The sequence below is a fragment of the Miscanthus floridulus genome, chromosome 3 (genome assembly GCF_019320115.1).
Source record: "Miscanthus floridulus cultivar M001 chromosome 3, ASM1932011v1, whole genome shotgun sequence".
NCBI lineage: Eukaryota > Viridiplantae > Streptophyta > Magnoliopsida > Poales > Poaceae > Miscanthus > Miscanthus floridulus.
The window spans coordinates 141,547,693-141,564,349 of NC_089582.1; the positions used below are offsets into that span (position 1 = coordinate 141,547,693).

The 16,657-nt window shown below is 47.7% G+C and overlaps 1 protein-coding gene and 1 pseudogene across 1 annotated transcript; one reads left to right on the forward strand and one right to left on the reverse strand.

The window, feature by feature from the left end:
- Positions 1 to 2,410: 2,410 nt before the first annotated feature.
- On the reverse strand, positions 2,411 to 3,886 carry LOC136547273 (uncharacterized). Its single transcript, XM_066539234.1, has 2 exons — positions 3,089 to 3,886; positions 2,411 to 2,995 (listed from the first exon to the last, which is right to left on the reverse strand). Exons 1-2 carry the CDS (start codon positions 3,671 to 3,673, stop codon positions 2,411 to 2,413), a joined length of 1,170 nt encoding a protein of 389 aa, XP_066395331.1. The 5' UTR covers positions 3,674 to 3,886.
- A 1,791-nt stretch (positions 3,887 to 5,677) lies between these two features.
- On the forward strand, positions 5,678 to 8,802 carry LOC136544574 (uncharacterized; annotated as a pseudogene).
- The last annotated feature ends 7,855 nt before the right edge of the window (positions 8,803 to 16,657 follow it).

A 16,657-nucleotide genomic window follows, 5' to 3' on the forward strand; every position in this document is an offset into this window, starting at 1 on the left:
GGCCGACCAACAGCGACGGCAAGGCACGCACAGAAGGCGGCAGCACGGGAGAGACGCAGCAGTAGAGCAGGCGGGAGACGAAGAAGAAAGCGAAGCAAGCGCGAGAGGACAAGGGGGCGGAGGGCGGACGGACGCGAGGGACCGCGGGAGGCGCCGCCGCTGATTCCGCCGCCGCGTCGGGACGGAGCGAGCGACGAAGAGGATGGGGAATGGTGCGTTCCTTTTTTTCTTTGTTTGGCCGATTTGTGTCGTCTCTGTCTGGAGACGTTTATTTGCGTCTCGGATCAGATCGAACGCAAAATGCGTCTTCAATTTGGGTCATTCGTTGGAACGTGTTTTTACTAAGTGATCTATTTTGCATTTGGGTCTCATAGTTGGAGTCAGTCTTACCGCGGGTTAATAAAATAAGATTAAAAAAACTACAGTTCTACGGAGTAGCAGAGAGATCAAGGGCCGGATTATTAATAAAATAAAACGGCTAAGCACTGGCACTAGACTACTGGTTTTATCACTAACCCTCTCTGTAAACCACGCATTCTCGAGGAGATTTTGTGGCGCGAGCGCGGAGATTCCACGGACCATGCGCGGTGCCTCTCTGCTCTTTAGCCTTGAGTGGCAATGGCAAAGTTTTGAAATCGAGTACTCCCTCCGTCCCAGTTTAAATGCATCTCTGGGGTTCAAAATTTTTCCCACAATAATCGACACATATAGGCCTGAACCGTAGCAGAGACGTGCAGCTCTAGCTGAGCAGAGTGCAGCACGGAGTACGAGTAGATTTTTTATTCTGTCTTTCCATGCACGAGTCCAAGTGACCAACGAGGCAACGGCGATTATTAATTAAAGAAGAAAAGAAAAGAAACCTCTCGATTGTTCTTGTCCACACATTCATCCCTTCCCCCACCGAGGCCTATCCCCATTTGCGAGCACTGAGCGGACGCATCCCTCCGCCCATTCGCACACTCCCGCACCACACGCATCCCTTCGCCCCCTTCGCACACCCCGCACCAACAGCAAGATCGATCCTTCTCTTCTCTTCAAGATCTCGCCCCCTACGTAGGCATGGCTGTGGACGGCAGGATGCGCCGCCGTAGCCGGCGGATGCGTGCAGGCAGCAAGATAGCTAGTGCCTACGGTGCTGACCTGATGAGGCCCTGTGGTGGGATCCGCAGCCTCGTGAAGTCGAGCGCCGGCAACAGTAAGTCTGCTGATCATGGGATTCCAACGCACGCCGACGCTAGTGGGAGCGTCGGCCACATCGTCAAGCCAGGCGCCGTCGATTCAGATGTCAAGCCAAGCAGCACCGACTCGGCTGAGAAGGCGTGGATCTACATGCGTGGGTGCCGAATCAACAGGGCTGGCCTGCGCTTCAACTCCAAGGGTGACGTGTACGTCCCTGACTCAGAAGATGATGAGTCTAGCGTGGAGGTGGCCCCTGTGGTGGCCGTGAATGGGGCTACCGGCGTGGATCTGGCCCCTGCGGTGGCCGCGGATGGGGCTGCCGGCATCGAGCTGGCCCCTGCGGTGGCCGTGGGTGGGGCTGCTGGCGTGGAGTTGGCCCCTACGGTGGTAGCGGACGGCGCTGCCGGCATGGACGTGGTCCCTGTGGTGGCCACAGATGGGGCTGTCGGCGTGGAGATGAACCCGGAGGTAGCTGCGCGACTGGCAAAAAAGGTGCTTGGCGAGGACCTACACCCAAACGTGGCTGCGCGGCTAGCCGAGGTGCTTTCCAGGATGGAACCTTTCTACCACGAATGCTTCATCGGCATGTACAAGGTTACGGTGCCTCTGTTCTTCACCCCCACCCCCTAGTTTAGTTGCTGTTGGTTGAAAGTATAAACAGATATCGTGTTGATGCGGGTAGATGATGTGTTTTTGGTGCCATGATGAACTGATGTTTGTCCGATGATGAAGTGTACATTATCACTTTGTGTAGCTAAGTGCTTTTGTGTACTACAGTAGGTGTAGGTTGTCAATTCCTGTACATGACATGCTGTTGGTCCCATGATGAACTCATGTTAGTGTAATGATGAAGTGTGCTTTGTGTGATAAACCGATAATTAATTTAGATGTATGATGCTGCCTGCTTATTTTCTGTGATGATGTCAATAATTCTTTGATACAAGTCATCAACCACAAACTGGCACTTGCACACATCATTATTATAAACAACCACACATTATAAGGTCTTCTGATTTACAACAGTACCACACATGATTAACATGACCAAGTACACATGCTTTACTCACAACATTAGTATACATTATACGCTTTCCCAATTTAAAGCAGTACCACACATGATTAACATGAGCAAGGGCTCATGCTTTATTTACAGCATTACCACACATGATTAGCACCATACTAGGCTCCCAAAATTTCCAAAATTCCCAAAATCACAACATACATGACATAATTAGTTTCCCAACGATGCCAGCACATCCTCATATAGTTGCCTGTCACAACCAAGGCTTTTAGGAAGCACGCCTAGTGCCTCTAGCCGATCTTTGTCCATGTGTGGAATCTTGTACTTGTTTCCTCCACCATCTTTCATCACCTCAATCAAACACCCTTGTAGTGTCAAGAACACCCTATTCAAAGTTTTTGGATCATAATTGTCAAACTCATGTTGTACATTCGCAATAAGGTCATCTAAGTTCCTAGAGATCCTGTCATAGGTTAAGGATTGGAGAGAATTAAAGAACCCTAGGTCCAGTACATTCAAATCTGGGGAATTGGCAGGTTGGTTGACGAGACGTATGTCTAGCCCTGTCTGTGCAACTGCAGCAGCAAATTCTTCATCATGTGCTGGCACATGTGAAGGGGCATTATCTTGCTGAATATAAATGGTTTTTCCTACAAGTTCCCGTGGCCACCGTCGAACAATAGCATCCAAAACCTTACCGATTAGATATGACCTCATAGTAGCCCGATCTACCTTGATAGGTTTGGTGACTTCGGCCCCCCTTCCTCTATTACGGCTTCTTCTTTTTGCTTGTTCCTATAATAAATGAAACCAAGCAAGGTTCATAAATTAGTAGGACAAAAACTTTGTAACAAGTGTATGCAAGAAAAGTGTTACTGTATATTGTACCTTTCTAACAAATGGCCACACTCCTAACTTCCCATCAAAAATACAATTACCTGCGTCATCATATATAGGCCTTCCTACTGCTGACAAGAACATAACTTTGCCAATAGAGTTCTTATTCCGCACAGTCCTATGTGGGTCATCCTCTTCTGGAAGCATATAATACTTCATGTAGTTTGATGAGGTGTTGAACCACTTCTCATCCATGTGAATAATATTTTCCATATCAAGGAACATGGGTGAGTTTGGTAGTGTACGACGATCTAGCATGGAAATGCACCATCGCAGCCTCTCTTTCTTGTTATCTTCACTAAGTAGAGGCTTTAATGTGCTTAAATGGCGTCGTAGTAGCCCTTCCTTGAACCACCTATGTAGTGTGCTCTTCTTGACACCAATAGCATTAGCTAGTGACCGTATCGTTCGCCTCCTGTGCAAGGGGACACTAAGAACATCTGATAGGTCTATTCGTATTTTTTTGCGGCCACAATTCTTTCTCCTTGATCGAACATCTATTGGTCTTCCTTGTGCACGACACCGCTTTACTCTCCACCAAACACCCCTCACTTGGTACTTACTGACCTGGAACATCCGAGCAACTATATTCGTACTGTTCTTTTTTAATCTTCCTCGGTTACTTCTCTCCAGCAATGCTTCATATATTTGCTGTCTTTGAGCATCTGTCAGATTTTTGCGATGTTGTGCATTATTTTCATTTGCATGTCCATCTTCAACATCGGAGTCCTCCAACTCCTCAACATCAAATGATATGTCCACAGCATCAGAATAGACACCATAGTCATGCATATCCTCGATCGTGTCTACAAAAACAATTACTTTGTGAGATCTGGAAGCATTGGTGCAGATCTGTAATGATGCCATTTACCAAAACTATCTAAATTGTCGATTATAATCAATGCTCTCATTGGTAAAGTAAAAAGTATGATTATTTGAAGCTTACTGATCATTTGTTGCATCTCTTGTTGGTAGTCGGAAGGTTCAAAGTCGAGGTAAAATGCATCTTGTTCATATGGTCCATGAGAGTTGAGATGTGCAGCTTGTTCATGGTCTGCATCAACAGAAAGTACTGCTATAAGGTGAGGGGTCGTAGTTATTTCAGCTTGTTCATGATCAATGCACTCATTGGTAAAGTAAAAAGTATGATTATTTGAAGCTTACTGATCATTTGGTGCATGTCTTGTTGGTGGTCGGAAGCAAAGTTGAGGTCAAATGCATCTTGTTCATATGGTGCAGCAATACTGAGATCTGCAGCTTGTTCATGATCTGCATGAACAGAAGGTATTGGAAGGTGAGGCATCATATTTTATTGAATTCTTTCTTCTTTTGCACAGAGAGTTCATCGTATGCTTGTTGTAGTGATGCAATAAAAGAAAGACTTACCTTCATGAGGTTGTTCTTGTTCTCCTTCACAGGCATTAATGTTGAGATCTATAACATGCACATCAACCTGTTCATCTTCTTGATGATAGTGGAACAGACCTTCATGGGAACGATGGGCTTCAGCTTCTTGCTGGAGATGATCTTGATGTTGCTGAACAGTGTGAAGAGGATGGATTTGATCTCCTTGCTGATCTGTAGGATCTGCATTAAGGTCAGGTAAGGGCTCACCATGTCCTTCATCTGGAACTATATTTAGATCTATGGCCATGGCTAAAGGTGGGATGAACTGCAGGCTGATGGAGTTTTGGTGGCACTGGAGTGTGGATGACTGTCGCTGGGCTCAGTAGGAACATGTGGAGCCGGGTCCTTATAATGGGGGCAATGGCGCCGAGTAATTCAAAATTTGTAATGGGGTGCAATGGCGCTAGAAATTGTCCTAGAACATTCTGTGTCCTTCTCTGTCCACAAGCCTACAGTATCCGTTTAACTGTGCTATAATATTTTAGTGATTCACTGGACCTGCTGGTCTAGGCGTGTGGAGTGCCAGATGAATCATGTCATTGCCTCATAGGGGTAGCAGTGTCATTTCACAGGATTACTAAGTTGGCTGTTTGAAAGCTAGAAATGCATTTAAACTGGGACGGAGGGAGTAGTAAAACTTTTTACTATGCCATTGCCATGTACTGATACGGTAACTTTTGATACCAGGCCTACAGAAAAGCTCGGTAACTTTCGCCCTGGGGCAGCACATGTGCAAAAGGATTCTTTAACGATGACGGCTACTGGTCACGGAGGGCGAAAACAAATCAAGCTCATGGCTCATACTCCATCCGCTTCTCTAAAGTAAATCGTTTTAGACATCGATATGGTCTTTAAGAAATGACATTGACTATAATTTTTTGTTATAAAATATTTATAAAATATAGTTAATATATATTTTTATGAAACTACATTTCGAGATGAATCTACTTACACCATTTTTATATTTTCAAACTCAACAAAAAAAGAAGTTATTTGTAGTCAAAGTTTAAAATGTTTAACTTAAGACAACCTCAAAAACGATTTACTTTAGAGAACACCACTTTTATATTTTCAAACTTAATAAAAAAAGTTATTTGTAGTCAAAGTTTAAAATGTTTAACTTAACACAATCTCAAAATGATTTGCTTCAGAGGGGGACGGGTCGGCTGGAAGATCGGTAATTTCCTGTTGGCTCTCAAGCTGCCGATAGGTGACCTATCGGGCAATCCAGCGACCGACGGACTGCCACTCTTACGACTCTTTCAATCCAGCGGCGCCGGCGAACGGCGATGGCAGCCACAGCACGCTGATCTTTGGTCTCGATTCTCGAATGGCCCTCTCTTCTTGGCACGTGCTCGCGTAGTCACGTGATGCTAGCTCAAACGTGCAGCATAGGAACATCCACACGTGCCGAGGACTGCATACAGTGAGCTGCAGCCTGTGTTACTGTGTAGACCGCCGGCACCACGTGTCCCGCTTCCTATCGTTGTACCGTCAGCTGTCGACGCTTCCGGGGCCACGTACGTGCGCACGTGTAAGCTAGCCAGAAGCTCGTCGACCACACCCGTCTGCCCGCTTGCGTGCTTTTTTACCGCCGCCGATTCACAGGCGGGCCGCCACTCGCCACTCTCACCTTCGCTTCCGCGCCATCGCCCTCGCTGGCAAGAGCAAGCAGATCGTTCGATCGTTGTATTGTATTGTATCGACCATCAGATACGAGGTGGAACATAGCAAAAAAAAAAGTAAAAATGAATCTCCTACCGGACTGGACGCTTCTGGCCAGCGCCGGGGACACCTACGTGCGCACGTGTAAGGTAGCCAGAAGGTCGTCCATCACACCCCGTGCGTCCGCACCGCATGCGTTCTTTTTTACCGCCACCGAGTCACAGTGCCGCCACTCGCCACTCTCACCTTCGCTTCCGTCCCCATCGCTGGCACGAGCAAGCAACTCGTTCGATCGTTCGCAAACTCTGTCCATCCGGTGATCGCCGCCATGGGCCAAGGCAGGGAGGCGAAGACACGACCAGACCCCAAGGTGGAGATCCTGGAGAAGGGCGAGATCTTCTTCCTCTACCGCCCCAAGGTGGACAAGGACTAGGCGCACAGCCCCGACGACGTGCAGCGCATGTACATCGTCCTGCGCCCCGAGTCCGGCGGCGGCCGCGACGTCGAAGAGGAGCGGACGCCAGACCCTGGCAAAGAAGGTAACACCGACCCGCCCTCCGGCGGCCGCGACGGCGGCGGGTTCCGCGGGCTGCAGAGCAAGCGCCGGGCGGCGTTCCCCGCGCACCTGCAGGGCGCGTTCGGCAGCCGGCAGTACGCGCCGGCGGACCCGCCGGACCTGCTCAACTACGAGGGCTGCGAGCTGCTGCTGATCGCGGCGTCGGACGACGTGGAGGACGAGCTCGGGCTCCAGCTGGAGGACGGCGAGGGTGAGAACCAGCAGGCTGCGGCGAGCTGCTCAGACCTAGTGACTACTACTCCTACAATTCTTTTCATCGAAATACTATATTTGCAATGAATAATTAAAATACTATTATTAAAAAAAATCCAGGAACTCAGATACTACGTGCCTCGCAATTTACAGTTCAAAACGATAGCGATCATTTTTTGCACGCCACTAACGGTACTATGGTGCCCAAAACATGTGAATTAAATGAGTAAACATGAATCAGATTAGGAAGAGGAATTTATGAGGTTAAATTTTGCCGTTGAATTGAAGATGTACATGTACTTGTCACTAAAAAATCCGTCGCTCACCATGCGAGATGATTTTTCTTTCCGCTGCAGTGCAGCACAAACCACAAACCAGCTCAAACTGTCAAGCACAGGCTCATATTAGGAAGAGCATAGTCCCCTGGCCTCGGCTGCCCTCCTTTCGGACACGAGCGCGCCGTCGAACGTGGACGAGCACCAGTGGTCACCGCACACGTAGAATCCGTAGACATTTTAGGCCTATCGGCCATCCGCGAGCCGATAGGATACAATCGGCCGATAACCCTATCCTGTCGGCCGGCAGACGGCCGACAGCGTCCTATCGGCCTTCCGAGGGCCGACAAGCCGCTGTGACCCGCCCGCGAGGCCAGGGCCAGGCCACCTCATATTTTTCTGCCCCTTTTCGTTTTCTTTACCCTGCGGTGGGCCAGGCCTGTCCCCAGCGCGAGCAGGAGGGTGGGAGTCAGAGACCCTGAGCTCGAGCTGGCTGGGTGACTGGGATGGGAAGGGAGAGGTACACATACAGAGCGACGGGTGGGGCCCGCCACCACGCTGCCTCCATCACCTCCTGACATGAGGCACCTGATCCCGATTGGACAGCTGTTACCTCTCTCTCCTCCGATCCTCCCTCCGAGGCCCAGTTTAGTTTCCAAAAATTTTACAAAATTTTTTATATTTTTCGTCACATCGAATCTTTAGATATATACATGAAGTATTAAATATAAATAAAAAATAAAACTAATTATACAGTTTAGACGAAATCCACGAGACGAATCTTTTAAGCCTAATTAGACTATGATTGAACACTATTTACCAATAACAACAAAAATGCTACCGTGCCCATTTTACCAAAAAAAATTAGAACTAAACTGGTCCCAACTTCTACTGCGTCGCACTCGCACCCCATTGGCCGCCCTCCTGGCGCGCCTTACCGCGGGGTTAATAAAATAAAAACTACAGTACTACGGAGTAGCAGAGAGATCAGGGCCGGATTATTAATAAAATAAAACGGCTAAGCACTGGCACTAGACTACTGGTTTTATCGGTAACCCTCTCTGTAAACCACGCATTCTCGAGGAGATTTTGTGGCGCGAGCGCGGAGATTCCACGGACCAGCCGGCGGTATGCTCCGGCGGACCCGCCGGACCTGCTCAACTACGAGGGCTGCGAGCTGCTGCTGATCGCGGCGTCGGACGACGTGGAGGAGGAGCTCGGGCTCCTGCTGGAGGGGAAAGTGGAGGTGGAGGACGGGGAGGGTGAGAACCAGGAGGCCGCGGCGAGCTGCTCGGACCTGGTGAAGATGTTCGGCGAGGTGGCCGACGTGAAGCCGCTGCTGAGCGGGAGCTGGGACTAGACCACGACTGGTCCGCTGATCTGATGCCATTGTACATCGTTCGTAGGTCGTAGCTAAGTGTTTTAGTTTTGCTAGTACGCTGCTAATAGGTGTTTGTTCTGTACTGGACCGAGTGCTGCTATTGTGTGTTTATTAGTTTGCTGCATAGTCCGTCCTTGCACAAGCTTCATGTTGTGATGAGGATCAAATGACTGGCAGAGTGCCGGAGACGAAATTCTCCTGCTCCTGTTTTTCCTCCCATCCTTCTGATGAATGAAACACTCCCTAGTTAAAGCATGGGCCGATGGCTGTGACGTTTTGTTGCTCGGCCCAGTCTGCTCGTGTGGTGCATGATATGATATGATATGGTGCTCGGCCCACTCTACTCGTATATACATACATGATCGTGACATAAAAAGCCAACATGAAACCAAACTGCATCTCTTCGCCAGTGAACAAGCGTTGCTAAACCTGAACGCTGATCTCATATCCTCCGAGAGCGGCATGGCGGGCGGAGTGGACCAGAGAACAGGGGCGCCACTCGCTCCAGCGCTACACTGCCGCAGTGCTCCCGCTCCGATCCGGAACAAGCGGCCGGTGTCCGACAGCGGCGCCGTGCGCAACACAATGGGTCGGCGAGTCGGCACGCCCCCGCGAAGGGGTGCGGGGCCGCTGGCGCGAACGTACGCATCTTCTCTTACCAAAAAAACGCGGCAGCGAGTGACGCGACCGCACGGGAGCGGCAGGCACGCGGTCGCCGCACGCCACCGGCCCGTCCGCGGATCGGAGAGGTCCACAGGTGCCGTCCGCCACAGGCCGCGCGCGCCCTGCAACGGCCGACGACGGCATTGCCCCCGTGAAACACGCCTCGGGGTTACTATCATTAAAAGCTGACGCGAGCAGAACCCGCGCCGTCGCTCTCGGACCGCCCCGGTGGTCTCCTGTCCTCCCGGGCTCCTCCGGGACGAGACGAGACGAACGATAGAACGGCGAGAGGGGGGCGCCATCGTCTCGGTCGCTTTCGTGGCCGCTCACGGCTGCACGCACGACACGACCACACGTGTTTCTTCCTGCTCCACGTACTCGCCGGCTAAATTAATCAAGCTGATGGAAGGCTGGAGTCTTCCGCCTCAGACCGACGACCCTCTCCATCGATCGGATCAATTTTCAAATAAAAAAAGAAACGAGGTTTCGAGAGAGAGCAGGATAGAGATTGCCCGGGACGGGACGGGACGAGAAGGATTCACGTGCGGAATAAAGTAATCCGCCCGCTCCTCCACGGTGCGCGTAGTGATCGACGAATCTTGTGCGGGTAGGCTACGTCTTTCTCGACGGCTACAAGCCTACGGAGAACTCAGTCCGTTCTAAATTATTCTATATTCATGACTTTTACTATGCATTTAGACATACACTTTGTTTAAATTTATAATGAAAGCAATATATCTAGAAAAATTAAAACGTCTTATAATTTAAAACGACAAGAGTACAAAGCATCTTTCGTCTTTCCAGTCCAGAATATGCCAAGCCGGGGACCGAGGTTTTCTGCGTATTTGTTCGTTTGCTATATAATAGCCACTACTTGCCGTCTTGCCGATCGGCTCCAAACACCGGCGCGGCGGCGCCACACGTCGAGCTCGACAAGAGCCAAGAGTCCAGAGTCCGCTGGGCAGTAGTTCTTCTCATCTAGCAGTTCAGCAGGTGAAAGCTCCGGTCGAGCACAACTTGTGCTGCCTGCCATCAAAAGCTTTCGCCGCTGTAGGATCGTAGCAAGGGACCGACCGTCTGCGGCGACGAACGGACGAGTGGTTGCAGTTGTGATACGTCGCACGGGCAACGTCAACGGTGGATCTATATGCTCGGGCGCTTTCGGACATGGGTGGGCGCGGTTGCCCCTTGCGGCCTTGCCCGTGCACGTGCACTAGGACTCAAGGAGGGGAAGGGGTTTCTGTGTTCTCTTCTTTGCTGTTCTCACGACGCTTTTCCATAGAACCACTAGCACTCCTTTGAAATGTTAAGTACATCTCACTAGCACTTGTTATACTTTTCCCGAGTCCTCATACAAATTTGAGTATTCGCAAAATTACATACTTATCTTTCTAAACTTATATCTCAAAGTTCTCATCTTGCTACAGATACTTGCAAATTAAAATAAGAAAAGTTTAGGCAGTCGAATGTGTAATTTTGCAAGTATCAGAACCTAAATAAGAACTCAAAACAAGCACAAGAACCGTCAGTGAAATCTACTTATTATTTTATATTCTTTCAGCGAAAACGTAACAGTGTTTTTTCTCTGGAAAGATCAATAAGAAAAGTATAATGTGTCTTAGAGCCAGAAGGTTGGACGTGTGATCATACAGTGCATCGGTTGGTGTCACATAGAGTTTAGAGATATCACAACTTGTTAGGGTCATCAAGTTTTGTTTGACTGGCTGCGCAGAACATTTTAAAATATTAGGGAATCAGTGTTTTACACAGTAGAGTCGGCCATGGTTAGTGCTGCCAATTAAATTAACATTTAATAAACATGATAAAGACTATTTTTATGCGAACAATGTGATGGATGATTTTACAATAAAGTATTGCTTAACAAGAGATATTTCAAATTTTCCGATGGGAAAAAAATTTAAACACAGTAGAATAAAAAAATAATGAGATTTAAAGAAAGGCCAAACATAAAAGTTAGAATCTTACTGAAACCATGGAAATTCAGCAATTCAAATACTACATGAAGAGGAACTTATTCAAAATGGTATTTCTTTTTAAAAAGTAGTCAATGAAATCATGCTAAATACTCCCTCCGTCTACAAAAGAATGCAATTATGGGATCATGCCGGTAAATTAGTTCAAGTTTAACCAAGTTTATAGTAAATAGTTTAGCATTTGTGTCTTCAAATAATTTTATTATGAAAATATATTTTATAATTAATCTTATGGTACTTATTTTGAATAAAAAATGTTAATACTTTTTTATATATAAATCCAGTCAAAGGTCAGACTATTTAACTCATCAAAATGCGAGAATTGCATTATTTTGTGGACGGAGAGAGTACACAGTAAGGCACACTCATATCTTACGTGGTTTAATAATATTATAATGTTACATATAAATCATAAGAAAGAGAAAACATTCACATTGGTGAATAACGAAGAAGAAACCTTTATTTGGAACAAGGTAATACATGCTGTGAACAAGTTAAATTGCCTACCAATATCCATGTAAGACTTTGCATAATGGTTTTGTTTACCACGTGATATCTCTAACACAACATGTTAGATTTTTTTCTGTTTTCCCTCGAGTTATTTAATTAGGTCTTTCACATATTTAGAAATACTAGGTTCGTGTCCGTTTGTTGCTACGGGACAGCTAAACTTATGTAAAAAAACACACACGGATCACAAGATAAGATAATAATACTGTAAAATTAAACATGGACGTTAAAGTGACATTTAATAAAAAAAGCATAGTTCGTCAAATTAACATAGTATAAAGAGCGCGACGTCGCAGGCTCAGAAACATATTATATAGACCTTTCCGTGATGCGGCTAAGATAATGTTTTATATCGGTAGGAAGAAATCTCCGATATCATTTCTTTCGTGCGCCAATAAATCCACGAATAAGTTCCGCCGCATGTCCATACCATCATGTACACAGGTTCTGAGTATATATGTAATATTAGTGCCTGTCACATAGATAATATTGTCGATGAAACTGGATGTATTTACATCACCTATATTATAATACAAAAGTATGGTCTCAATGTCTAATCCATGAAGGACACACAATAATTTAAATTCTATGATAATAAAGTTTAAGCAACAGTGTCAGCTACTCTGGTATTTAAACTCTTTTTTAATTAAAATTTAAAAACAAAGCCACGTGTCGGTGCAGAAAGTGACCAACACGTAAATATTTATAGTTTTGTTGTACGTTGTGATCGGAGGTGGCCTAGCACTCAATGACACAGGATTTATACTGGTTCAGACAACGTGCCTACATCCAGTTAGAGTCGGTCAGTGACTTTATTCCTGAGCCCAGGTACTCGAAGTTTGCTGTGGGGTTACAAACGGAAGGAAGAAAGATGGAGGGTACAAGAGGTCCGGTCAAACTCTGGTCCGAAAGGCCAAAGAGTGACGGGAGCTCCGCTATGTGCTTAGTGTTTGAACGTTTGTTGTTCGTTGGGATCCTTGGTTGTTTAGATCGTGTGTGTTGTGCGAGTTGTCGTGGACTGATGCCCCCTTTGGGAGGGAGCGCATCCCCTTTTATAGATAAAGGGAATGACCCTACAAGTGAGAGAGAAAGTGTGTACGTATGCTAAGTCTTGTTGCCCATGTCATCGGATACAAGATGATTGTAGGCGCCCGTAACACTGTTAATGTCAGATGCATGTGGGAGGTTGCGTCTTCTTCTTCTGGTATGGCAGACGTCGGTGCCTGTCATACTATTGATGCCCAAATGCATGTAAGGGGTTTTACCGTACTTGTCTGGTATGGGAGTTTGCGGGCGCCCACAACACTATAGGGCAAATGTCGGCGCCCATAACACTGCTTTGGTTCTGACATGCCTGAAAGGTTGTAGGGCACTCTTTTGACATGTCCTGTTTGTAAGGAAAATGAATCATAGATCCATTTACTTTGGATTTTGGTGTTTAATGACCAACACAACTAAATTGGACTAATGATTTGCAAGTGTTTATTTTTGTAGTCCAACAGGGTACAAGACGTGACTTGGATGAAGGCGACGTGATGATCCGATGATCAACACCTTAAGCAAGACCTTACGAGCACAAGAAAAGACCCAAGATATTAAGCAAAGTCCAAGCATGAAGATAGGAACCAAGCCGTACGCAAGATCGCGAAGAAACGAGCTCGCAGAGGCGACCGGACGCGAGGACCGGACGCTGGACGCAAGGACCTAATGCTGGAAGCGCGACCGGACGCTGGACCGGTGGCTCGGCAGACAGGCGACCGGACGCTGGCGGCAACCGACCGGACGCAGGAACGCAGCGTCCGATCGAGTACAGAAAGGTTCTAGAGCGGCATATCTGCGACCAGACGCGTCCGGTGGCAGAAGACCGAACGCTGGCCAGCGTCCGATCAGTGTTTTGCCGGCTCAACGGTCGGGACGACCGGACGCGTCCGGTCAGCAGCAGAATTGCGGGAGTTCGACCCCAACGGCTACTTTCTCAGTGGGGCTTATAAATACAATCCCCAACCGGCCATTTGAGGTGAGTGGAGCTGAGGAAACATATCAAGGGTGTTGATACACCATTTTAGTGATCTCCACTTGTATAGTGCTTAGTGTTTCATCAGGTGATTAGCGTAGGTGCTTTACGAAATGCTTAGGTTGATTAGATCACCGCTTATGCGCTTGCTCTAGATTTAAGTCTAGTGTTTAGTGAGGTTTGCATACCTCTTACCACCCGGTGCTTGCGAGCACCATTGTTGTACATCGGAGGGGCTTGAAGTCTTGCGAGATCACACCAACCACGTTTGTGGTGTGGCCGCCACCGTGTACCGGAGGGAATAAGGCCCGCGGCGTTTTGGCCGGAAGCTTGATAGTGAAGACGATGGGGAGCATCCGGGAGAGGCTTGCCGGAAGGCACGTTAGAGACCCACTTGCGCGTGGGGAAGGCCCGAGGCTATCCACGGAGTTACCCGACCGGGAGCTTGGCCCTTGCGAGGGATTCCTTGCGAGGGGCTCCAACGAGGACTAAAGGGAAAGCTTGCGCGCTTCTCGATACCTTAGTAAAAATACCGGAGTCGTCGACGGGAGTTTGCATATCTCTACCTTGCTCTTTAGCTTTCGCATTTACTTTGATTACTTTACTACATTTGCGGTAGAGATAGCAACACACTAGCAAAATCGTAGTTGCACATTTAGATAGTTTATCTTTTGCATAGGTTTTGTTAAGGTTAGAAGAATAGGCCATAGTTTTTAAGTTGAAGTTTTTAAGTTGCCTAATTCACCCCCCCTCTTAGGCGTCACGGACATTCTTCACTATTGGTACTGTCCTGTAGGTGTGCAGGGTACGGTCTTCGGTATTACGGTTGACTTGAGTGCCCTGCCTTACTTTCTTCGTCCGTTTCCTGGTCCTCACCGAGCGGGCGTCCCCGGTCGGTTGGTCCCAGTCGGCTCTGATTGCGCCAGTTGGAGAAGAGCTATAAGCAGGGGTTCGGCGCATCCCCGGGCAGAGACGCGGGTCAGAGTCGGAAGTGGTGTTTTGGCCAGATCTTCCAGTCGAAGAGACCGTCCGGAGTCGGAAGTGAGCGTTGTTCCTCCTAAGTGAGGCCTTCCGGTCGGAGAGACATGCTGAAGTCGGAAGCGAGCGCCGTTCCTCCTCGGCCAAGCCTTCCGGTCGGAGATTGGATTGCCCTTCTGACCTGTCGTTTAGGTTTTTGGGCCAGCCCATGAGTTGCGCATCGTTCGCAACGTTGTCTGCTGGGCCGAGCCTTTGTTGGGAAACCGGTCCATGAGGGACCCTGGGTTTATGAACCGACACCACGATTCTATAAAGGCATACACATTTCATGAACAGTGTTGATATCCGCCTCTGATAAACCGTCGTCAATATCATCAGGAACTCCAATGCTTAAAGGGATAAGACCGTCTAAGAATTTATTGATATAATAAGTATCCTACGACACCGCGATTTTTTTGCTGTAAAGAAATCAATTTTATTATCATACTTAGTCTCCTTAGGGGTCATTTGTAGCATCTTTGCAGACTTTTTTGGTGCATTTTTTGTTGCATACAATTCACGGCGTTTCTTGTTTATTTCACTCCTCTTTTCGTCGTTGCATACCGTTCTCTCTCCCTCTGCCTCTTCTGCTCATTAGGATCCCAATCTAGTGTCACAAACCCCGATCGTGTATGATTCCCTTCCCTACATTTTGGTGAGGAGTTGCAAACATATGAACATATAATATGTAGGGATGTTGTAAAAGTTTATATACCTTCGTGTGTTGTATTTGTAAGGTCTCCCAAAGGTATCCGATCACCGGTTGGCCTTGGCATGTCCATCAACACTACCTGTCACTTACGTAAGAAAAGTAGAAAAAAAAGAAGAAACCATCTTAAGTTTCAAAGTATAGAGTTTTGTTTGATAGACAGCAAAAAGTTTGGCACTGAACCGAATTAGGATGCGTACTTGCAAATGGATGGATGTGCGTGTGTTTTAGAAGGATATCTTGACAAGCCAACAAAAAAGTTGCCTAACCTGAGCATGGTTTATATAGACAATTACAGAGAACATGATATTGTTAGTATTTTTTAACAGATGGCAATTTGGAAAGAATATACATTATTGCTGAAGCTATATAAACGGTGGGAAAACACACAGATATTGCAACTAAATCGTATACAAATTATAGCACGAGTCCATATGACGCAAATTATCGCAACTGAAGCCAATTTTACTATAGGATGACCCCATCATGAGATGGTTTTCATCTTGGCAAAAAAACAAGAAACGAAATAAAGTTCAGTTCAGATATTTTTCCAGTCATGACTACTCTGCACAGCTCTAGTCAGCCTCTGGTAGGCCTAGAACAGAGATCACCACTGGAATTTCAGCAAAGAGATGAAAGGAGCGGAAACGAAAAATTAAAGCAGAACAATCTTTTATTTCTTGGCAACGTTATCCAACCCGGGCAAGAAGGCTATCGGCCTGTTCGCTGGTTGGTTTTTGGGCTGGTTTGAGCTGGCTGGTGCTGATTTATTGTGAGAGAAAAACACTGTTGACTGGCTGGTTTGGGCTGGCTGAAACCAAGAAGCGAATGGCCGTATGTCCCTGTCGTCTGGGTAGCTCACGATACGGAGGACGGCGGCTCCGACGAGCTCAACCTCCACGAACACGAAACCGTGACCGAGCTCAGCAGGGGCGAACAAGGCCCGGAGCGCACCCGCGTCGACGCTGTCGCGGAACGCCTCGACGGCGTCAGACACACGGACCACGACGGCGTGCACCGCGAGGCCGTACTGGGGACGCCACATACGTCGCGTCCTCGTCGGCGCCGTGCTGCGCCGCGTACGGGGATGCGAAGGACGAGCGAGCGATTTCCTACGCGAGCGATCGCACAGGTTTCCTACGCGTGACTTCCTCCG

Bases quoted from the DNA above. Each gene is read 5' to 3' on its own strand.
- LOC136547273 (XM_066539234.1), bottom strand. From the start codon at position 3,673: ATGTTCCAGGTCAGTAAGTACCAAGTGAGGGGTGTTTGGTGGAGAGTA. The intron at 2,996-3,088 runs GTACAATATACA...CATTTATTATAG, and splicing joins TGTGGCCATTTGTTAGAAAG to GAACAAGCAAAAAGAAGAAG.